This window comes from Bos indicus, chromosome 24 (assembly GCF_029378745.1).
Source record: "Bos indicus isolate NIAB-ARS_2022 breed Sahiwal x Tharparkar chromosome 24, NIAB-ARS_B.indTharparkar_mat_pri_1.0, whole genome shotgun sequence".
Lineage (NCBI taxonomy): Eukaryota > Metazoa > Chordata > Mammalia > Artiodactyla > Bovidae > Bos > Bos indicus.
In genome coordinates, this window is record NC_091783.1 from 7883340 (window position 1) to 7908524 (window position 25185).

At 43.4% G+C, this 25185-nt stretch overlaps 1 protein-coding gene across 1 annotated transcript in view; it reads right to left on the minus strand.

Moving 5' to 3' along the window:
* The window catches only part of DOK6 (docking protein 6), a 412757-nt gene that overhangs the window by 61633 nt on the left and 325939 nt on the right, over window positions 1-25185 (minus strand). The window contains exon 7 of the mRNA XM_019986984.2: window positions 22093-22210. Coding sequence (XP_019842543.2) covers window positions 22093-22210 — 118 coding nt within the window. The remainder of the gene's footprint in view (window positions 1-22092; window positions 22211-25185) is intronic.

A 25185-nucleotide genomic window follows, 5' to 3' on the forward strand; every position in this document is an offset into this window, starting at 1 on the left:
AGATGAACGGTTTACTTGTAAAACCAGTTTATATAAATGTTATTTATTTGACATAATAATTTACATAAATTCTATCAATAAGTACTAATTACTCTAGTGAAAAGAATTCAGAATTGGGGTGAAAACTGTACTGCCTTCATTTTTCACAAATCAGCATACACACTTGGACTTTTATGATGTCTGTAAACAAAATATATGGGCTTGGTTTTGATTTGGCAACTTTTTAAAGTAGCAAAACATTATTTACCTTTAAGAATGGCATCGAATGTCGCTCTTCTCTTTCCTATTGTAAGATATATTGGGCATGCCAAGCAGGTTGAAGTGAGCGGAAGAGAGGGACTCCATTGTGTTGTAATGTAATAATGAAGTACATTATTTCTGTACTTACGAATGCCTTGCCAGAAGTGAAAACACAGGGAAGCGAAACCAATTTTTTATCCTCCTAATTTACAGAGTGGGACATTTTACAGAAGTAAAGGAGACAGCCATTTCTGATCAAGTGCTCCACCCTCGTTACCTGGCAGTGACTGTTGCTAACATGGGTGTGTTTAGGAGGCGTGGTGACCACAATCAACCCTCTGACTGCACTCGGCGTGGTGTTTTACAAGCCAGCTCCTCTGGCCAGTGTTCCAGATGATCAGTGAGGACCTCTTGGACGGCTTTATTCAGAAGCGCCAAGCTTAAATGGATCCCATGCTTCACGTGGCTTTAATGCTGGCATCTCCACCTACTCCTTCATTTCTATTTGCTGCAGAACACTGGAAACTTCCCTCCTGCCCCTCTGTTCCCCCACATGGCGTAAATGGAATGGAGCCCTCTAATCTCTTCTCATCACAAGGAGCCGTTTATGCTCCTCAGCTGGGCCCACCCCCACAGGAGTCCGTCATTACTCTGAGTGTCTGAGCTAGGCGGTTGCTCAGGGGTGAGGGGGGCGCCAGAGACCCCTACGTTCCTGCTGACACAGGTGCGCCCCCTGGTCCAGTGTGGTTCTGCTCCCTGGAGGGCTGGTTAATTAACCTGCTCTGTGAAGAGAACTTCACGACCCTCAGTTCAGGGGAGACTCACATCACCTTCAGTTTTTCTAAAACTCGTTAGCACTTAAGAGAAAACTGAAGTACAAGACAAGGTGTTGATCTTTAGAGATTTGAGGGTTGCAGACAGGGTCCTCTCCTGTTTAACCAGTGTCTACTGAGTGGGTTCAGGAAGACTGTGCCATTGGAGGGTTTCCTAGAAGTGCCAGTGACTCAGCACTTCCTTCAGAAACACTCTAACAGAGGCTCACAGACTTAGAGAACGAACTTCTGGTGGTCGGGGGAAAGGAAAGGATAGTTAGGGAGTTTGGGATGGACATGTACATACTGCTGTATTTAAAGTGGATCAGCAACAAGGCCCTACTGCATAGCACGGGGAACTCCGCTCAATGTTATGTGGCAGCCTGGATGGGAGGGGAGTTTGGGGGAGAATGGATACGTGTATATGTACAGCCGAGTCCCTTCACTGTGCACTTGAAACTGTCACAATGCTGTTTCTTGGCTATGCTCCAATACAAAATAAAAAGCTTAAAAAAATACTCTTACGGATGTTAATAAGTAAACAGGAACCAGGGTATGGATACCCTCAGAAGCAAGTGTAACTTTGAAGTTGAATGTATTTAAAATACACGTGGACAGAAAAGGGAGGAGACTAGAGATGAGTTATAACTTTTCAAGGTGAGACTAGAAAGATCCTTTGCTCCTCTGTTGGGCTGACTTGGGTTTCCCCAGACCCTGTAGGGACCCAGACCCCCTTGCCTCTGCTCACGGGACCGCCTTCTGCATAAGAGTTTGACAACAGGTTCTGAGTGATACTGGAACCACCTTTTTTATGGCCACTGTAGAACAGCCTAGGGTCCCACTACTGGCAGTGATGGAGGAATGGGCTGAATTTACTTCCTGATGGTGCTGTGCATGCTTAGTCGCCCAGTTGTGTCAGACTCTTATGACCCCGTGGACTGTAGCCCACCAGGCACCTCCGTCCATGGAGATTCTCTAAGCAAGAATGCTGGAGTGGGTTGCCGTGCCCTCCTCCAGGGGATCCTCCAAATCCAGGGATTGAACCCAGGTCTCCTGCTTTGTAGGCAGATTCTTTACCATCTGAGCTACAAGGGAAGCCCAAGAATACTGGAATGGGTAGCCTTTCCCTTCTCCAGGGGATCTTCCCAACCCAGGAATCAAACCAGAGTCTCCTGTATTGCAGGAGGATTCTTTACCAGCTGAGCTACCAGGGAAGTCCACTTCCTGATTCAGTTCAGTTCAGTTCAGTCACTCAGTCGTGTCTGACTCTTTGTGACCCCATGAATTGCAGCACGCCAGGCCTCCCTGTCCATCACCAACTCCCAGAGTTTACTTAAACTCATGTCCATCGAGTTGGTGATGCCATCCAACCATCTCATCCTCTGTCATGCCCTTCTCCTCCTGCCCCCAATCCCTCCCAGCATCAGGGTCTTTTCCAATGAGTCAACTCTTTGCATGAGGTGGCCAAAGTACTGGAGTTTCAGCTTTAGTATCAGTCCTTCCAATGAACACCGAGGACTGATCTCCTTTAGGATGGACTGGTTGGATCTCCTTGCAGTCCAAGGGACTCTCAAGAGTCTTCTGCAACATCACAGTTCAAAAGCATCAATTCTTTGGCGCTCAGCTTTCTTCACAGTCCAACTCTCATATCCATACATGACTACTGGAAAAACCATAGCCTTAGACTAGATGGACCTTTGTTGGCAAAGTAATGTCTCTGCTATAAGCAACTAAAAAAGTAGATACAGTATATGAAACAACTGACTTTGGACAGTAGGTCACATGAGAATGTGACCCCAGACAGAAGTAGAACCCGTGAGGTCCGCGTGAATCCTCCTCTTTGCACACGGATTCCCTGGCCTTTCTCGTCGCCACATGGACAAGGGTAAGAGTGTGAATGGAGGCCCACAGCTCACTTCTAAATGTTCATGTGTTATAAATAAAGCCAGCACATTGTCAAAGCACAGACGCTGTAGCCCCTGATCTTGACAAATAAACATTATGACAAACCAAGTGTATTGATCTTGCTGCGGAGAAGGCACCCCACTCCAGTACTATTGCCTGGAAAATCCCATGGACGGAGGAGCCTGGTAGGCTGCAGTCCGTGGGGTCGCTGAGGGTTGGACACGACTGAGCAACTTCACTTTCACTTTTCACTTTCATGCATTGGAGAAGGAAATGGCAACCCACTCCAGTGTTCTTGTCTAGAGAATCCCAGGGATGGGGGAGCCTGGTGGGCTGCTGTCTATGGGGTTGCACAGAGTCGGACACGACTGAAGTGACTTAGCAGCAGTAGCAGCAGCAGCTGGTTACAGTTATTTGAGAAATCGGATCTCGGTAGTTTTCTAATTCGGTTGATTCATATGAAATTGCTTTGGGACTACAAAAATGGTCATCACGTGGCTCAACTTTGTATATATTAATATATGGTTTTTATATGAATAAATGTCTGCAAAGTATCAAAGTTTACTGATTTTAATGATTGAAATAATCCCAAGTACTTATTTATTTTTTTTAGCACAAGGAAACTAGATATAATAAGGTAATGAAAATGGAAAATTTACAAACATGAAAATAGTAACAAACTCTTAAGGAGTGTGAGAATGAATAACAAGCTTGTTTTTTAAAATCATTTGTGACCTATTGTAGTATTTTCTTAAAAATAGGAATGGTTCAATAAAATAGAACTTGCTCTTTCCTCCTGGTGCAGCTTCTTCAGGGAGATGAATGAAGCTTTAGAAAATATTAAACACATGAAATTTCCAGATAGCTCTAGGTTTAAAAAAATTTTCTCTAGACATAGAGAGAAAAAGAGGAGCTCACTTCTTCAAAATATCTATTCTTTATTTGGTCTCTACGTGCATTGATTCTATGCTCACATGCTCACTCATGTCTGACTCTTTGCGACCCCATGGACTGTAACCCGCCAGGCTCCTCTGTCCATGGATTCTCCAAGCAAGAATACTGGAGTAGCCGTTTTCTTCTCCAAGAGATCTTCCCCACCCAGGGATTGAACCTGGGTCTCCTGCTTTGCAGGTGGATTGTTTACCAACACAGCCACCAGAGAGAAGCCATTCTCTCTATAATGTTTCCATTTTTTTTCCCTTTGTAATTAAGATGCTTTATTAATTCTGGACCATAATAAAACAGCTACATTATTCTTTCTGATCTCTTATTCATCCTAAGCAAATTCCATATCACAAATGTGAATAATGGACTGTCCAATTTTGCAAAGAACTCCTTTTCTTTAATGAAATCTCTCTCTTCTGTTAGAAAACATGTTACTTTGGACTTTACAGGTGGTCTAGTGGAGAAGGCAATGGCAACCCACTCCAATACTCTTGCCTGGAAAATCCCAGGACAGAGGAGCCTGGTAGGCTACAGTCCATGGGGTTGCAAAGAGTCGGACACGACTGAGAGACTTCACTTTCACTTTTCACTTTCATGCATTGGAGAAGGAAATGGCAACCCACTCCAGTGTTCTTGCCTGGAGAATCCCAGGGACGGGGGAGCCTGGTGGGCTGCCGTGTGTGGGGTCGCACAGAGTTGGACACGACTGAAGCGACTTAGTAGTAGTAGTAGTAGTAGTAATAGTAGTAGTAGTAGTAGTGGTTAAGAATCCACCTTCCAGTGCAGGGGGAAGGGGTTCGATCCCTGTTCAGGGAACTAAGATTTCACAGGCCATGGGGCAACTAAGCCTCAGTGCCGTAACTAGAGAAGCCCTTATACCACAACTAAGACCAACACAGTCAAACAAATAAATAAGAGAAAAAAGTAGAGCACGGGGGAGCATGGCTACCATGACCACCTCTTCTAACGGTGGGGCCCGGTCACCTCTTTATAAAACAAGAAAGAAAAGAAAATATGTAATTTTAGTTGTTTACAACAAAGTTTTCTTTCAAAGGTAAATACCATGTCAAGGTAGTCATTTAGATGAAAAGGTCATTTTTACTTTGATAAGTTTGCTTTTGACGGAGGAAATGTCACCATCTTGGAAATTTATCTTCCAAACTATTTCCTTTTGTATAACTCAACATGATGATTTTAATCATACAAAATTCAACTAAAATGATCGTTATTGTATAATCCCATTGATTATCATGTTAAGTGTACTTTTTAGCCTAGCTTACCCATCTGTAGTGGAGACATTTATCTGCATAATATAAAAAATATCTATTTAGTTACACTGATAATGGAGTGTTTTTCATAATTTTACCAATATCTATATAGGTATACAATATACCTATGTGTTATATAGGTAAAAACCTTTGTTATATATAGGTATCCTATATATCTATATATATATAGGTATATTGCTGTGCTGTGCTTAGTCACTCAGTTGTGTCTGACTCTGTGACTCCATGGCCTGTAGATTGCCAGGCTCCTCTGTTCATGGGGATTCTCCAGGCAAGAATACTGGAGCGGGTTGCAGGCCCTCCTTCAGGGGGTCTTCCCAACCCAGAGATTGAACTGGAGTCTCCTGCATTGCAGGTGGATTCTTCACCAGTTGAGCTAACAGGGAAGCCCATAGGTATATTATATAGCTAAAAATCTATATTATAGTTTTGCCTTCTCTGCATAATCATAAGTTTAGATAAGTAAATCATAACATCACTAACATTTACTTCTGACCACATGCAATGTATCTCTGATTAGCACTGATAAAACTGAGCTAGTTTACTTCAAGTTAATAATAATTTTGCAAGTAAAAGTATCCTGTGAACAGACGGTGGGTGACAACTTCCATATTTTGTTCAAGACATCTAGAGAAAGTCACAGGGGAAAACATCACAGTCAAGCTTACCCACCAAGACTATGTGCTTCACTCTTCTCTTGGAAAACACTTTTTTAAAATAGCACTAAAGAATGATTTCTCTCATTTAAGAGTGCAAATTATTTAAGTTAAGGAAAATAATCTTCTGACATCCTCTGAACATTCTAAAGAAAACAAGCAAATGGAGTTGGAATTTGGAAACTGTTCACAAAGTATTTGCTCTTGTTAGCCAAGTGCCTGCAGGTATAGCAGAGACACAGTGCACAGCATACTATTTCCAACAGATGGCCACCTGCCACTCTGTGAGCAGAGAAATCCACAGAAACCTCGCCAGGCTAAACTAAGGAATCCCACAGTGACCACATGTGACTCTACAGGAGACAGACCACGGATATCCACACCTTTGGGGCCAGTGAAAAACTAGCTGACCCCAAACACAGAACTTTCCCCATTCTATACGCTTTCAGAAATCTACAACGTGATTGCCTGGTTTTCACTTAAAGTCCTAGCCCTATTTTATAATTTGCCCTGATCATGGAGTCAGTTGTACAATGAACTCTCGTACACAGCAGGAGATATTGTGTACTGTTCTGTGTTGTATGCAAATAGGTTGTGTCTGCCCCAGTTTTTTATTCTATGTTAGTGACACATAACCTTCATTCCTAATTATAATTTTAGAATTACATATTTATGTTTAAATATATTAAGTAATATATTGATATTAAAATATAATATCATATATAGGATACTATATGTTATATTAACATATATTAATGTATTATAGTGTATTGTGTTAATATATTATAATTAATATATTAATATGCTTCATATATTATTATTTATTCATATGTAAAGGTGGGCCCACACTTTCATGTCCTATTGTTTATACAATTATACAATCATTTATATAATTCAGATAAAAATAAGATATTTTCTTTCTCCAGTAATAGTACAGTAAACAAAATGCTTTGGCTTTGCAGGTGGCTCTAATGGTAAAGAACACACCTGCTAACGCAGGTAGACATAAGAGACGCGGGTTCAATCCCTGGGTTGGGAAGATCCCCTGAGGAGGGCACGGCAACCCACTCCAGTATTCTTGCTGGAGAACCCCATGGAGGGAGGAGCCCGACAGGTTGCAGTCCATAGGGCTGCACAGAGTCAGACATGACTGAAGTGACTTAGCATGCACGTAAGGCCTCATTATAGCTAGTGTGAAAGGGAAATGACTTAAAAATATTTCCCTGTGTAAGCAAAAGCTGATTCTATTACAAGTAGCAAACTTGGGTTGACTTGACTCCTATCATTAGCTGGGAGTAGTGGGCCCAGCTGCAGCTAGGGAGCTGGCCGACCACAAACAGGATGCTAACACTGGATTCAGATGATTTTTTTTACAAATGTGAAAATATGAAAAATATGTCAAATGTAGATTCACAAGACAGAAAAGGTCAGGTTCAGGTTTGAAGGACTTTGAAGGCAGAAGTTGCCGGGACACTAACATCATTTACCAGAAAGAAAACCAAGGAAGAACTTCCTAAATATGAAGTCAAGTGAATTATGGTACAATGGCAGGTTAAACACACACACACACACAGGGCGGGGAGATGGAGAGGGAAACCGAGCAGGACCCTGTAGGGCTCCTGGGCACAGACTCTGTGTCCCCTATTTCTCGTTTGTTGAAAACAGACCCCAATCTCTTGACCTTCCCTGAGTATCAAAGGGCAGATGTGAACAGTTGCTAATCAGGGGAGGGAGAGGATGCAGAGACAAGGAAGAGCAGTCAGGAAACAGCAGTGCCGCCTTGGGACAGGTCCCTGCTCTGCCTCAAGGGACACACATAATGGTATCTTCAAGCTCTTTATAGCACTAATGAGGGTGAAAGGGGAGAGTGAAAAAGCTGGCTTAAAACTTAACATTCAAAAAACAAGGATCATGGCATCCAGTCCCATCACTTCATGGCAAGTAGATGGGGAAAGGGTGGAAAAAGTGTCAGACTTATTTTCTTGGGCTCCAAAATCACTGAAGACAGTGACTGTAGCCATGAAGTTAAGAGACGCTTGCTCCTTGGAAGAAAAGCTATGACAAACCTAGACAGTGTATTAAAAAGCAGAGACATTACTTTGCTGACAAAGGCCCATAAAATCACAAGATGGCAGAGTAGAAGGATGTGCGCTCATTTCTCAGGTGAGAACTCCAAAATTACAACTTGCTGCTGAAACCATCTACAGGAGATTGTTGGATACCACCAAAAAAAGATACCCCATGTCCAAGGGCAGAGGAGAAACCCCAGCAAGGTGGTAGGAGGGGCGAAATCTCATTTAGAATCAAACACCATACCTGCCAGAGAAGTTCAGAGGGCTCAAACAAAACCTGTGTGCACCAGGAGACCCCACAGAGACTGAGCCAGACCTGCCTTTGAGTGTTTGAGTGTCTCCTGCGTAGGCACAGGTCAGCAGTGGTCCGCTGCAGGGGCAGGGGCTCTGGGTACAGCAGTCCTGGGTGTGGCATAAGACCTCTTGGAGGAGGTCGCCAATAACCCCACAAAAGAGCCACCAGAACTTACACAGGACTTGGGGAAACAGACTCTTGGAGGGCACAAACAAAACCTTGTGCACACCAAGACCCAGGGAAAGGAGCAGGGACTGCACAGGAGACTGACCCAGACTTGCCTGTGAGTGTCCAGGAGTCTCCGGCAGAGGCCTGAGTTGGCAGTTTTGGCCCTCTGCAGGGTTGGGGGCATGTAGTGTAGCAGTACCTGCATGGGACCTTTTGAAGGAGGTCACCATTATCTTCATTACCTCCACCATAGTTTGGTCTCAGGTTAAACAGCAGGGAGGGCCACAGCCCTGCTCATCAGCAGAAAATCTGATTAAAGATTTACTGAGCATGGCCCCGCTCATCAGAACAAGACCCAGTTTCTCCTACAGGCAGTCTCTCCCATCAGGAAGCTTCCATAAGCCTCTTATCCTTATCCCTGTCAGAGAGAAGGCAGACTGAAAACCACAATCACAGAAACCTAACCAATCTGATCACATCGACCACAGCCTTGTCTAACTCAATGACTATGAGCCATGCTGTGTAGGGCCACCTAAGATGAACGGGAAATGGTGGAGAGTTCTGACAAAGTGTGGTCCACTGGAGAAGGGAATGGCAAACCACTTCATTATTCTTGCCTTGAGAACCCCATGAACAGTATGAAAAGGCAAAAAGATAGGACACTGAAAGATGAACTCCCCAGGTCAGTAGGTGTCCAATATGCTACTGGAGAAGAGGGGAGAAATAACTCCAGAAAGAATGAAGAGACGGAACCAAAGCAACAACACCACCCAGTTGTGGATGTGACTGGGGATGGAAGTAAAGTCCGATGCTGTAAAGAACAATATTGCATAGGAACCTGGAATGTTAGGTCCATGAATCAAGGCAAATTGGAACTGGTCAAACAGGAGATGGCAAGAGTGAAGATCAACATTTTAGGAATCAGTGAAGTAAAATGGACTGGAATGGACGAATTTAACTCAGATGGCGATTATATCTACTACTGTGGGTAGGAATCCCTTAGAAGAAATGGAATAGCCATCATGGTCAACAAGAGTCCGAAATGCAGTACTTGGATGCAACCTCAAAAATGACAGAATTATCTCTTCATTTCCAAGGCAAACCATTCAGCATCACAGTAATCTAAGTCTATGCCCCAACCAGAAATGCTGAAGAAGCTGAAGTTGAACGGTTCTATGAAGACCTACAAGAACTTCTAGAACTAACACTAAAAGAAGATGTCCTTTTCATTACAGGGGACTGGTATGCAAAAGTAGGAAGTCAAGAGCTACATGGAGTAACAGGCAAGTTTGGCCTTGGAGTGCAAAATGAAGCAGGGCAAAGGCTAATAGAGTTTTGCCAAGAGAACTCACCGATCATAGCAAACACCCTCTTCCAACAACACAAGAGAAGATTTTACACATGGACATCACCAGATGGTCAATACCAAAATCAGATTGTTTATATTCTTTGCAGCCAAAGATGGAGAAGCTCTAAACAGTCAGCAAAAAGAAGACCAGAAGCTGACTGTGGGTCATATCATGAACTCCTTATTGCCAAATTCGACTTAAATTGAAGAAAGTAGGGAAAACCACTAGACAGTTCGGGTATGACCTAAATCAAATTACTTATGATTATACAGTGGAAGTGACAAATAGATTTGAGGGATTAGATCTGATAGAGTGCCTGAAGAACTATGGATGGAGGTTTGTGACACTGTGTAGGAGACAGTGATCAAGATCATCTCCAAGAAAAAGAAATGCAAAATGGTTGTGTGAGGAGGCCTCACAATGAGCTGAGAAAAGAAGAGAAGCAAAAGGCAAAGGAGAAAAGGAAAGATATACCCATTTGAATGCAGTTCAAAGAATAGCAAGGAAAGATAAGAAAGCCTTCCTCAATGATCAATGCCAAGAAATAGAGGAAAACAACAGAATGGGAAAGTCTAGAGATCTCTTCAAGAAAATTAGAGATACCAAGGGAACATTTCATGCAAAGATGGGCCCAATAAAGAAATTGTATGGACCTAACTGAAGCAGAAGATTTAAGAGGTGGCAAGAATATATACAAGAACTATACAAAAAAGATCTTTATGACTCAGATAACCTCGAAGGTGTGATCATGCACCTTGAGCCAGACTTGAATGCGAAGTCAAATGGACCTTAGGAAGCATCACTACCAACAAAACTAGTGGAGGTGATGGAATTCCAGTTGACCTATTTCAAATCCTAAAAGATAATGCTGTGAAAGTGCTACACTCAATATGCCAGCAAATTTGGAAAACTCAGCAGTGGCCATGGAATGGAAAAGTTCAGTCTTCATTCCAATCCCAAAGAAAGGCAATGCCAAAGAATGTTCAAACTACTGCACAATTGCACTCATCTCACACGCTAGCAAAGTAATGCTCAAAATTCTCCAAGCCAGGCTTCAACAATATGTGAACCATGAACTTACTTCCAGATGTTCAAGCTAGATTTAGAAAAGGCAGAGTAACCAGAGATCAAATTGCCAACATCCGTTGAATCATTGAAAAAGCATCCAGAAAAACATCTATTTCTGCTTTATTGACTATGCCAAAGCCTTTGACTGTGTGGATCACAACAGACTGTGGAAAATATTTAGAGATGGGATTACCAGACCATCTTACCTGACTTCTGAGAAATCTGTATGCAGGTTAAGAACCAGCAGTTAGAACTGGACATGGAACAACAGACTGGTTTCAAATCGGGAAAGGAGTACGTCAAGGCTGTACACTGTCACCCTGTTTATTTAACTTATATGCAGAGTACATCATGTAAAATGCTGGGCTGGATGAAGCACAAGGTGGAATCAAGATTGCCAGGAAAAATATCAGTAATCTCAGATATGCAGATGACACCACCCTTATGGAAGAAAGCAAAGAGGCACTAAAAAGCCTCTTGATGAAACTGAAAGAGGAGAGTGAAAAAGTTGGCTTAAAACTCAACATTCAGAAAACTAAGATCATGGCATCCAGTCTCATCACTTCATGGCAAATAGATGGGGAAACAATGGAAACAGTGACAGACTATTTTTGGGGGCTCCAAAATCACTGTAGATGGTGACTGCAGCCATGAAATTAAAAGGCATTTGCTCCTTGGAAGAAAAATTATGCCAAACTAGACAGCATATTAAAAAGTAGAGACATTACTTTGCTGACAAAAGCCCATCTAGTCAAAGCTACAGTTTTTCCAGTAGTCATGTCTGGATGTGAGAATTGGACTATATAGAAAGCTGAGCACAGAAGAATTGATGCTTTTGAACTGTGGTGCTGGAGAAGACTCTTGAGGGTCACTTGGACTGCAAGGAGATCCAACCAGTCCATCCTATAGGAAATCAGTCCAGAATATTCATTGGAAGGACTAATGCTGAAGCTGAAACTCTAATCCTTTGGCCACCTGATGCAAAGAACTGACTCATTGGAAAAGACCCTGATTCTGGGAAAGACTGAAGGCAGGAGAAGGGGACAACAGAGGATGAGATGGTTGGATGGCATCACTGACTCGATGGACATGAGTGTGAGCAAGCTCCGGGAGTTGGTGATGAACAGGGAAGCCTGGTGTGTTGCAGTCCATGGGGTGCAAAGAGTTGGAGATGACTGAGCGACTGGACTGAACTGAACAGATGGTTTTCAGTAGTCATGTATGGATGTGAGAGTTGGTCCATAAAGAAGATTGAGCACCAAAGAATTGACGCTTCTGAACTGTGGTGTTGGAGAAGACTCTTGAGAGCCTTGGACAGCAAGAAGATCAAACCAGTCAATCCTAAAGTTAATCAACCCTGAATATTCACTGCAGGGACTGACACTGAAGCTCCAATACTTTGGCCACCTGATGTGAAGAGCTGACTCATTGGAAAAGACCTTGATGCTGGGAAAGACTGAGAGCAGAAGGAGAAGGGGTGCCAGAGATGAGATGGTTAGACATCATCACTGACTCAGTGGACATGAGGTTGAGCAAACTCTGGGACACAGTGAACGGCAGGGAAGACTGGCGTGCTGCAGTCCATGGTGGGCACAAAGAGTTGGACGTGACTTAGTGACTGAACAACAAGAACAACAACAAAACTTATGCAACCACAGTTTAAAGTTTTAAAATATTGGATATTTGCAGTTTGAAGTAGTAAACTTTGAGTTAGCATCTATTATTTATAGAGCAGTGGGGTAAGTGCCAGAACTTTACTGAAGGCCAAATTCCAGCTTAAATTTATATTAACTCTGCAGTATAATTTTAACATCCATTGAGGAGGGCATGGAACTCACTCCAGTGTTCTTGCCTGGAGAATCCCCCGGACAGAGCCTGGTGGGCTACAGTCATTAGGGTTGCACAGAGTCGAACATGACTGAAGTGACTTAGCATGCACGCATAATTTTAATGATGTGATTTTCCTGATGTTTCTTATTTTTTCTTATTACCCAATCATTATCAAGTCTCCAGATGTCATGTTGTCTGGCAGACAAAAGAAAACAAGGGGAGAGGGGATACTTGAAAAACAAGTATTAATGTTAAATCTAGAATTAGGGGTGGGGTACATTTAGTTGAAGGGTAAGAGGTAGAGATGAGGTTAAAAAAAACAGAACAGAAAACAGAATCAGGAAGAAAAATACAAGTGAACTGTTTTTCCTCTCAAGATTCTTCTATGTCGTTTCTGGTTTGTGAGGCATAGCTTAATAGGTACATTTTCAAGGGAAGTGATAAACAGTGGACAGCAATGAGCCAAATGGTCCTGTGTGTGTGTAGACGTGTGTGTGTGTGTGTGTGTGTGTGTGTGTGTGTGTGTGTGTACATGTTTGAGCATATGCACCCAAATCCATGACAGAGACAGCTGACCTTCTGTCATGGTTGTGTTAACCTTTCCTTGAGCTAATATTATGTACCAATTTTATTCCCTACAGAATAAAATGGAATATATTTTTTCCATAAAAGTTTGATCAATATAGAACTACATGTGTTACCTATTATGTTTTAGAATATTTCACGGTGGAAGCTTGATGGAGGAAAATCAAGTAGAGAGATCAAGTTTCAGGTTTAATTCAAGTTTGAAACTAAAGTTTCAATTCCAGGTTTGAATTAGAGAGTGAAGCAGTCTGTTTGAATAAGGCCCTTGCTAGATCATCCCAATCCAATATACTATCTGGAAGCTCTGTGCCTTTTAGTAACTACTTTTTATACCTAATAGACCAGGATTAAGTGGCTGACTGTTGTATTTCACACTGAGTTATATTCCGATTTCACTGTGCTAGACTTAATTAACTAAATCTTGCCTTTCACCTGTGGTCCAGCCAATAGAGTGTACCCCGTGATGAACCCAACTTGGTAATAATGGGATCAAGCAAAGCTGGTCTACCTGGGGAGAGAGGCTGTGCCTGGGGCAGGAACCAAGTGCTCAGAGAGGTTCTCAGGAGACTGGAAGGGTGAATCATCAAGAATGGATCTTGGGTAGGAGGGTGGGCTGTGGTGGGTTCACCTCTTCGTCACCGAGCTAGATAAAGTCCTTCAGGAGTTTTTAACTCCCCAGCCTGGAAAACAGAGTTCAGTTTTCCTCAGGCTACATGGACTGTGTGATGCAAACTTGGGAGGAGTGTCACCTCCTTAGAGGGTAAGAGCTGGTTTATACTGACGAGGGAAAGAAAAAACCAATGAAGACTTAAGTCTGACTTTGTCTCTTTTCCTCTTGCATCAAAAACTTAGGGTTAGGTTAGAGTTAGATTTAGTTTTTCTCAAATTTCAGAAGCTGAAAATGTATTTCTTTTTTTAATTTTTAATTTTACCTTCTTTTTAAAAATTTTTTCTCTAATTGGAGGATAACTGCTTTACAATGTTTTGTTGGTTTCTTCTGTGTGACAGCGTGAATCAGCCATAAGTATACATATATCCTCTCCCTCTTGAGCCTCCCACTCCCGGAATACTATTACTTAAAGCTAGATTTTTATAATGTCCTTAGAACAAAACAGAATTCTTCATGCATAGTGGAAATTCTATAATAACATTTTAAAGTAAAAAAGTGGAATAAACTGGAGTAGGATAGCATGCTTCTCTTTGTCTGGGAAAGAAACTTCTTAGCGTGAATTTAATTTACTTCAATATATTGACAACTGTTAACGACTAGGGAACCTTTACACCTCATGTGGACAATCTCATTTAAGCACTGTAATAAGGCACTATTATCCTTGGTTTAGAGATGAAGACAGTGACGCTTAGAAAGGTTACGTAAATGGCCCCAAGACACACAACTTAGCTCTGGTAAATATTCAAACTCCGATTAACTTAGCTTCCAAACTCAAGATTGTAGCTTCTGCAGGTAGAGCCTCTTCATCATGACTGAGCCCCCTTTGGTGGCGCCATGGGGATAAAAAAAAAAAAAAATCAAACTTGCTACCTCACAACCAAGTGGAAGAAGCAGGTTTGTAAACAAATGCATTGATGTATGAAAGTTAGACCTAAACGTCTGGGAGCCTGGAAGAGCGAGTGATGGGCTGCGCGTGCAGTGAGGACAGTTCACTCTGGGACTATTTGGAGCATTTTCATCTGATGTCTATTTTGGGGGTGCAGATCCCCAGCAGGCCCTTCCCTGGACTCACCCTTCGCAAGGTAAGGCCATGCGGCAGGTGTTCATGTGCTGCACTCAGTTGTGCCCGATTCTTTGCGACCCCGTGGACTGCAGCCCACCAGGCTCCTCTGTCCATGGGATTCTCCGGGCAAGAATACTGAGTGGGTTGCTGTTTCCTCCTCCAGGGGAAGCTTCCTGACTTGGGGATCAAACCCATATCTCTTACATGGGCAAGCAGATTCTTGACCGCTGAGCCATAGGGGAAGCCCAACATAAATGTCCACATAGATGAAAACTGATGATTCTAAAAACTGGCTCTTGTTTGTGGTAGAATCTCCAAAGCCAGGCTCGGGCCCTAGGGAAGACGTGTGATGTATTTGGCTGCCCTGGACCCAGCGTGACTGACTCACCTGACAACGTGCAGATCACATTCTGGGAAGACAGAACGTGGCTCAGGCAAGTTCCTTTCTACCACTGGTGCAGATGTCTCTGTGTGTTTTACTTGCTGCAGGAGGCTTTCATTAACTTTGCAATTTGGAAAACATCATATCATGAAAATTTAAACAGAAGACCTCGATGGAAGCAATTTAAAAACCACGCGAACTCGAAATTGAATGGGCAGTAAAGGAGGACAGAGGGTCAGAGTCGACGAAGAGTAAGTAAATCCTTTGATTTACCTCCCTCGTCTCGGCCAGAACTCTATTTACTGTCTTCCGAAGGTTATCTCTAATTCTAATTGCCTGTTTGCATCCTGTCCTTCGGAGGAATTGGCGCCGCGAATGCCCTTTCGGCGAACATAAACTGCCTTTCTGTAACCAGGTGCGCTGCTGTGCTGACACTGGAGGTCTGGAGCTAATTACAGACTGGGGGCGGGCGGGGGCAGGGGGGGACGCCATTCAGCACTGGCACGTGAGTATTAATCAGTGTTAATGAAAGCAGAACTCCAAAGTTATCACCTCTACAAATGGCACCTCCAATGGTCCTTAATTCAAAGAGCAAAGCTGTTCAGGCTGTTCAAAAATGAGTCCCAGCCTATCTCATAAAAACTGGTGCAAAAAAAGGAGTTATTAAATGTATCAGGGAACGTTGACGGGTAACACCGAGTCCCCTAAGCCGGCGCATGGGGCTCATTTCGGGCCCATATTCTCGAGGCCCCTTCCATCACTGTGGCGTGTGGGAGAACTCACCCCGGAAGGCAGCGGCAGGTGGAGACAGAAACCTGGCTACCAGGGGCAGGAGCCTCAGCATCTCCTGGCGCCTCCGGGGCCACCTAAGTGAGGACCAGCAGCTGCGAGCATCGGTGTCCAGTGAAAATGGCAGTCCTGAAGCAAGCAGCAGACATGCCAACTGCTCAGGCAGGCAACCTGACTGTGCTGGACAAGGGCTGAGAACTGTCCTCGGAGAGCGGTATTTACGCCACCCAGCCCAATAGCTTTTCAAATGCATCTTCTATGGCAACCCGCTCCTGTATTCTTGCCTGGAGAATCCCATGAACAGAGAACCCTGGCAGGCTGCAGTCCGTGGGGCCGCAAATAGTTGGATATAACCGAGCGACTAACACTACTACTACTAAGTTTAAAGTGGGAACACTTTTAATAAGAGGTGTAAGTAAAGATGACATCAGCTTCATGTCTGACGCAAACTTAATTCCTCCCAGAATCTACTTTAAATTTGTACTTATGGCAAGTTTCTTTGTTAAATGCTGCATTGTATGTTAAATGCTGCTGCTTTTTTGTTAAATGCAGCATTTCACCATTGACCTACAGGTTTCAGACTTTCCCCAAAGCTCTGTGCTCCAGAGCTCTGAGTGATGAAAGCCCCAAACCATTTGACATTCTCTGGGCGTCTCTGGTGGCTCAGATGGTAAAGAAACTGCCTGCAAGGCAGGAGACCCGGGTTCAAACCCTGGGCCAGGAAAATCCCTTGGAGAAGGGAATGGCAACCCACTCCAGTATTCTTGCCTGGAGAATCCCACAGACAGAAGAGCCTGGTGGGCTATAGTCCACGGGATCACAAAGAGTCAGATACGACTGAAGCAACTGACTCTGCTCCATAATCTGTTGTGTACGTAAGTAGAATGGTGATTAAAAGTCATGTTGATATATGGCAAAAACCATCACAATATTGTAAATAATAGAGTAAGGGAAACTCTGACCCCCTTATTGGAAGCAGCTTCCTTGTCCCTTTTGTTTGTTCATCCCTGTTTTCCTTAGACTTTAATCATAAAGACTAGATTGTTAGGCAACATTTAATGTAGCTCCTGATTTCTGCTTTCCTAAATATATACCTTAGGGCTTCCCAGGTGGGCAGTGGTAAAGAATTCATCTGCTAATACAGGAAACTATGGTTTGATCCCTGGGTTAGGAAGATCCCCTGGAGAAGAAATTGGCAACCCACTCTAGAATTCTTGCCTGGAAAATCCCATGGACAGAGGAGTCCATGGGGGCTAGAATCCATGGGGTCACAAAGAGTAGGACACGACTGAGCACACACACACGAGTGTACACTTAACCTAGCCTGTTCATTCCTTTCCTAGATTAGAAGGAATAATTAAGTAGTTAAAGAAGCTAGGTCTCTATCCTTAGCTTCTTCTCCTTTGCAAATCTGCAGGCCGGCTGTACTGGCAACACAGCATCCCAAGGATGATGGGGAGAAGTCAGCAGGCCTGTAGGCAAGAGAAAATGATGAATAATCTGACCTCCTGCCTCGATGATTAACTGAGATTGTTCCCCCTCTTTTCCCTTTAAAAGCTGTCATGGCTGAGCAGAATCTTGAGAGTTGTTTTCCAGACATGAGGCCACCATTTCCCCAGATCACCAGCTTTTCTGAATAAAGTTCTTCTCTACCGAATTTTTCTCCTCGATTTACTGGCTGTTGAGTGGTGAGCAGCTGAACCTGTGCTCGCTTACATTATGGACTTTTTTTTCTTTTCCTCCCTCCCTTTCTTATTGCTCCTCTGAGTGTTTCTCATCTTTCCAACACATTTTCTGCTGAAGGCCTTAGAATTAAAATCACAGTTCTGATACGAGTGAAACAAATGGTGTGTTTTAAGCCTTCATTTTTAACCAAGAGTTCCTTGAGACTAGAAAGAGCATCATGAGAAGGTGTTGTGACATAAATGTTTTTCATAAATGCAGAAGTTAGAGACATAGAAAAACTACCTTCTAATAAGAATCAATCATCCTGATTGCCCACTAAAAATAGAGAAAAGTCTTTATTAACACCCTCTGCAGGAAGGGGAGTCAGAACCCATCACAGCCGTTTAGGGGCAGAGATTTTCAACAGAAGCAGCCTTGGACTTAGCTACTTAAAGCTGAATTATTCTGTTTGTCAATTTTTTTTTTTTTTGACTCCAGAGAGCAGTCCAACAGGAGAGCCGTAAGAGCCCACTCTTTCTGAGCGCCTAATGGGAGATCTGGAAGATTACATTGCACCTCTTTTCCAGACATTAGCATAAACACAGGATGTCAGTATTGATATGTCAATCTTTTAAGTCTATCTTGCCTCTATGGTTATAGAGTAGATGACAGAAATGAATACAGTAAAACCAAAGAGAGTGCAGTTTTGAGGGTGACAGGCAGCTGAAGTTATAGGTAAGTCCTGTAGAGAATGGATTTGTTTTCACCAGGATTTTTTTCCCCACTTCCAGTACATGTGCTGTTTATTAATGAATTCCAATCTATTAAACTTTCAGCATATTAACTTTCTCCCTGTTACCTTCTGAATGAAAGCCTGACGCATTTAATTCATGTTGACCTCAGCTTCACACTGAGAATGCTAACAGTATGGTGGAAAGGTTCTAATGATATTTTTATTCCTCGATGATGTGTCACCCACCAGTGCCAGAGGTGTCCTCTGACTCTGGACGGTCAGTGATGACAGCTGCTTGACTACGTTCCCCTCCTTGTAAAGAGGTGGTACCACTTTAAGGAGCACCAGTGAGGAGTGAGGTGCCAAAAACCACACTTGTATATGTAGTTTAGTGGGATGAGGGGTGATGAGATTGTTTCTATTTTCCTTCTCTCTCTTTTTAAACAACACTTTAGTTGGTAAAGAATCTGCCTGTACTGCAGGAGACCTCGGTTCAATTCCTGGGTTGGGAAGATCCACTGGAGAAGAGATAGGCTACTCACTCCAGTATTCTTGGGCTTCCCTGGTGGCTCAGCTAGTAAAGAATCCACCTGTAATGCAGGAGACCTGGGTTCGTTCTCTGGGTTGGAAAGATCTCCTGGAGAAGGGCATGACAACCCACTCCAGCACTCCAGTATTCTGGCCTGGAGAATTCCATGGGCTGTATACGGGGTCACAAAGAGTCGGACGCAACTGAGCAACTTTTTTCACTTTTACTTTATTTGGGCTTCCCAGCTGGTGCAACAGTAAAGAATCCGCCTGCCAATACAGGAGATGCAAGAGACATGGGTTCGATACCTGGGTCAGGAAGATCCACTTCCTGAGGTGGTGGATGAGAAGGAAATGGCAACTCATTCCACAATATTTTTGCCTGGAAAACTCCATGGACAGAGAAGCCTGGTGGGTTACAGTCCATGATGTTGCAGAGTTGGACACAACTGAACACACAGGCAAGAGGTATGCAACACAAAAATAAATGCCCAGCAGAGTGAACTGTACTCTGCATTGAATGCATTCTATAGTTATCTGATTTACAGTAATTACCTTCATCAATGCATTTTTTTTTTTTTTTGTTAGCCACAAACAACAACCAGAGAAGAATGTGACATTGAGAGTGAAGGAGTTCAGAACGAGCCTCTCCAAAACGTGCCACTTTGGCAAGTGGATTATTTTGAGCCAAAGACAATCAAGGCCCAGAAGACTCAGGAAGAGTTTTTAACCTCCCGCTTAATTGCCTAAAAGAATCCAGACTGAGCGCCTGGCTCAGATGCAGAGCTGTTACCAGAGATAACTTTTATCAGAAGGACCAATCTGTGTGGCAGAGCAAACATCTAATTACCAAACACCTGCTGTTCTTGTCGCCTGTGTCCTGCCACCCGCCTCTGCCCTTGGAAGCCCTAGGCCCTGTCCCTTCCCTTAGCTTAGAACACCGTATAAGCCTCAGCCACCATTCTTGGCTTTGGGTCTCATGGGAATCCCTAATGTATACCATTACATTTATTTTTCTCCTGTTAATTTCACATCAATTTAATTATTAGACCAGCCAAAGAACCCTGAAGGGTAGAAAGTACATTTTTTCCTCCCCAACACAATCATCTAAATAGATCATAACTAATAAGGCATTTGAAACCCTTAACTGGAAATATTAGTGAGATAAATCATAGAGTATCTAATCACTTATTGATTCTGTTTTATTGTGTAAATCACCGCTGTCCTCCAACAAGTCTCATTGCAATGTTTTCAGCAATTTCACTGCCTTTTGGTATTTTTTGTTGGGCGCTTATGACATTATTTTGGAAGTTATCCACCTAAATCTTAATACTACCTTCAGAGAAAAGTTTTCTATGTTACCATGAAAACCACATTCTTTTATTTGCTGGAATTATAGACCAAAACCTTGTTAGAACCCAAAGTTATCAGTAGAGTTGTTCCAACCCATTTCCAACTTATTTGTAGTAGTATTTCTACAACTTATTTGTAGTAGCTTAGAAATTTAATTGTTTTTATTTTCTTTGAATATTCCATACTTTTAGCTTTCTTCTATTGAATATTTACAGATATATGATTACATTTAAATAAAAATAACTTTATATTAAAAGCATATTTTCTAGTTATTTCTAACCACAGGAACAAGCAAGATGGATTTTACAAGATCAGGACTCTGGCAATTTAAGTGTGTAGTGCTGGCATTTCTGGAGGGAACCAACGGAATGAGAAGCATGTCTTCTCTGATTCATGAACTGTCAAAGCAGTTTCCCCTCCCTTTCCCAGTCCTCTAATCCTTATCCTATTAAAGATCTTCTCATACAAATACATAGTACAAAAAATAATCACGACCTGTTAAATACAGTAGTCAAGTTGGTGGTAAGACAGTTCATTGAAAATATCAAATGCAATTATCTTCCATAAATGACTAAAATGGTTCTGCTTTTTCCTGCAGAATGTATCTTAATCATTCATCCCCACTCATTGAATCTCATTATCCTAGGTTTGAAACTCTGGCAAGCAAATATTGCTTAAAAAATAACACTATTTCAGGTTGCTTGCTACCATTTTTTTTTCCTCTCAAAACATTTAGTGTTGTTAATATGAGCAAAAGTTAATGCATAAAAAGAAGAATATTCTGAGTGCCTAATTACGCTGAAGGTTATAACGGTCATTCCTTCACCTGATATTTACTGGGTAGCTCCTACATTCAAGCCTCTTGTGCTCAAAAAAAAGGTTTGTCTGATGAGAGCTTTCAGTTGTGTGTGTTTGGTTTTGTTTTAAGCCTTATTTTCCCTAGTTCGCGCTTCCTCCTGTCTTGGTCAGTTATTAGTTTCTTGCAGCTGAATATTTTATTTGAAGGATAAGTTTAATGCATTAAAGACAGAAGGGAAGAAACAGGAAGAGAACCGTGGAAGCAGAGTTCTGCTGTTATTGATTAAATACCTTCTGTTATTTATTATTATACTGTTATAATTATAAAAAATATATTTATTAATACACTGTTGATCTGATTCATCTGCTAAGCCATGTCTATGCAGTCAGTCAACCATTTACCATTAGGAAAAATACAGAAGCAACGGACTTACGCTCCTCTCCTCCTGCCCTGCTCCCTCCCAAATGGTTTCCATGTCAAGGATTCGGCTAAACCTTAAAACTATGAGAGTTCATGGAGCATTTCATGACGGAGCCAGTAGTCAGCCTCCTGAACAGAGAGTCAACCCTCTTATGGCAAAAAGATGCTAAGAGGGAAACCCTTTGTAAGACTCAGCAGGAAACAGATCCTGCTAGTAGCCACTTTTAGCTTCTGACAATGTTTTGTATCATTTTTTCAGTCCAACTCCTTCGCCAAAGCGGCTCCTCGGCCCTTGGTTAGCTTTGGGATAATTTTTACCGTGAGTCTATGAAATAATAACTTTAGAAAAGCCACGGTAAGTCTCAGAGCTCCCACTGTGGCTGGGGACAGCAGATAAATGGAAATGGAGGAGAAGCAAGCAGGGCAAATACAAAGCAAACTGCGTGGCTCCTGGTTTCACCCCCAGGAAGCCCACTTGCCTTGCAAACTGTAGATTTCTCCAACGCTGCTCTGCCGGGTGATGTGGTGCCAGTAGGCACTGCGAGGAAGAGAGATCGATTTGGATAACGTCATGGGTTCCGTCAAGCTTGTCTGAAGCTAAAAGAAAAAGAAACTGTGTCTCAGGCTTTACTTAAAATATTCAATTGAAATCGGCTCTTGAAAAAGTTCAGGGTTAAACATGAGTGACATATAATAGACTCTGTTACAGGTTCCTGCATAACATGCTGTTTCAAGATATCACTTTTGCGGGGGGGGGGGGGTGGGGGGAGGGGCTGCGCTGGGCGGGCTTGAAGGATCTTAGTTCCCTGACCGGGGATTGAATCTGGGGCCACCGCAGTGAAAACGCTGAGTCCTAACCACTGGATCGCCAGGGAAGTCCCAAGATCATCATTTTTAAGTAAGGAAAGTCGTGACTTAAAAAAAGATGAAATGAACACTTGTAAACAATTAATCTCATTAATTCAGAAAGGAATGAAAAGATGAAAGACCGATTCCAAGAATTCAAGGAGCTTACAGTCTGTCAGGAACGCGGGTGAAGAACCACAGTGATGATCCATTCTATTCCACCAGACAAGTTTATCTGCATTTCTATAAGCAAGAACTACCGGCATGACTATCAGCGCTCTACAGTTTACTGGACTGTAAAATAACTCAACAAATGGAGGTGCAACCCCTGTCAGAAACAGGTGCCCAAAATAGCGGCAAACGCAAGACAGCATTTCCTTTTCACCCGTTTGAGTGTCTGTTGGGCTGCACCCCCAGAGCTATTCTAGGCTGAAGAAAGAGCCCGGAGTCAGAGACATCAGTGGTTTAAAGGCCACGGTCCCCAACCTTTTTGGCACCAGGACCAATTTCCTGGAAGAGAATTTTCCCACAGATGGGGTGGGGCGGATGGTTTGGGGATGGTTCAAATACATTTATTGTGCACTTTATTTCTATAGTTATTACGACAGCTCCATCTCAGAGCATCAGGCATTTGATCCCAGAGGTTGGGGGGCCCTGGTTTAATGGATGGGGAAGCTCACATGCTGGAAGCAAGGTCCTGGAGCGAGGCCCCACCGTGTGTGGTGAACACAGCAGCAGTGTTTGCTGGGGAGGGGGCGGAGGTCGCCAGTTACAGTGGGATGGATGTCAGGAGGGCTCGTTAGTTACCAGGGCAACCAGCAGAGGCTCCAGAGGCTTCTTAGCACCCCTTTGATTAGAGCAAGCACGGGGCGGGGGGGGGGGGGGCCGCTGGGGGGAGTGTCCCAGTTGACTCTAGTGGTAAAGAACCCATCTGCCAAGGCAGGAGACTCAGGTTCCATCCCTGGATTGGGAAGATTCCCTGGAGGGCATGGTAACCCACTCCAGTATTCTTCCCTGGTGAATTTCCACCCTCCATAGGGTCACAAAGGGTCGGACAAAACTGAAGTGACTTAGCACGGGGCCTGGGGCAAGTGCTTAGGCAGGTCAGTTATGCGAGCAGGTTGTAGGTGAAGCAGACACCAGCCAGGCAGGGGACGGACAGAGAGCAAGAGGACAGCCATGCTGAGGGGCCTGACCACACAGCATTGTACGTTGTTCCTGACACCCGCTCCCAGCCTCGCCCGATGGCTCCTTCCTCAAACAGACCTTATTCCTCACTCTTTCAATAGAAAAAGTGCTTTCCCTGAGAAGTTCTGTGATACAAGGGTGGTGCCTGCCTGGGTGCTCAGTTGCTTCAGTCGTATCTGACTCTTTGTGACCCCATGGACTGTAGCCCACCAGGCTCCTCTGTCCATGTGATTTTCCAGGCAAGAATACTGGAGTGGGTTGCCCTGCCCTCCTCAAAGGGGTGGTTTCTTTTCTTATTTGAAAGATAAACTTCAGGTTAGCGACAGAGATCCACACAACATCACATCAAGTGATGCTCAGACACATGATTATTTCAAAGAGAATGATACTTTATATTGCATTTTTAAGAAGAAATTCATTGTTATTGATTCACAGTATTTTCTTTAGAAGTCCTAGAAATGGTTTTGTTTGGCCTTGGTGCACATTTCTCTGATGTAATCTGAGCCAATGTGCACTTTCTGACAATGGGTGATCCTCTAATTAATAACACGGCACATGTCCCCTTTATTTAGTGACTGACTCCTGGCAAAACTGGGAGTCATAAGGTCACCTTGGAGTCTCATTTGCTCGCTGGTGGGGGACCCTGCCCCGTGCGGCTCGTATGTCTGCATCCAGAGTTGTTGCCCTTCCAAGAAGGTGCCGTCCAGGGTCCCTGATATGATGTTAATAATAGGGCCTTAAAGCTACATAAAACTAGGAGGGTTTTAAATTTTAACTAAAGATGAAGCCATAGGATTGGAACGTATTTGTTTGATTTCACTTTTTAGTAGGGAGGCATTTCTAGAACTGCCGTATCTTGCCACAGAAGTGCCCTACTTGGTGAATCTGAGAGTCTAACTCTCTTGAAGGTCTTTTTCTTTTTTTTAAAGGATGGTTCCAAACATAGCAACACTGCAGCCAATTTTTCAAAATTTGCTCTATTTCAAAATTTTTCTTTTTTATTATGAAATGGGTATACTAACACACTGACACCCCACGGTTGGTAGACAGGGGGTGTAAGTGCCGTGCTAAGTCCCTTCAGTCGTGTCCGACTCTTTGCGACCCCATGGGCTTCCCTGGTGACTCAAATGGTAAAGAATTTGAAGCAGCTGCCATGTGGGAGACCCGGGTTCGATCCCTGGGTTGGGAAGATCCCCTGGAGAAGGGAATGGCAACCCACTCCAGTATTCATGCCTGGAGAATCCCATGGACAGAGGAGCCTGGCGGGTCACAGTCCATGGGGTTGCAGAGTCGGATACGACTGAAGCACTTGAAAGTGAAAGTGTTAGTCCCTCAGCCGTGTCCGACTCTTTTGGGACCCCGTGGACTATACCCGCCAGGCTCCTCCATCCATGGGATTCTCAAGGCAAGAATACTAGAATGGGCTGCCATGTGCTTCTCCAGGGCATCTTCCCAACCCAGAGATTGAACCCCTGTTTCTTAAGTCTCCTGCAGTGACAGGCGGGTTCTTTACCACTAACGCCACCTGGGCTGTTAGG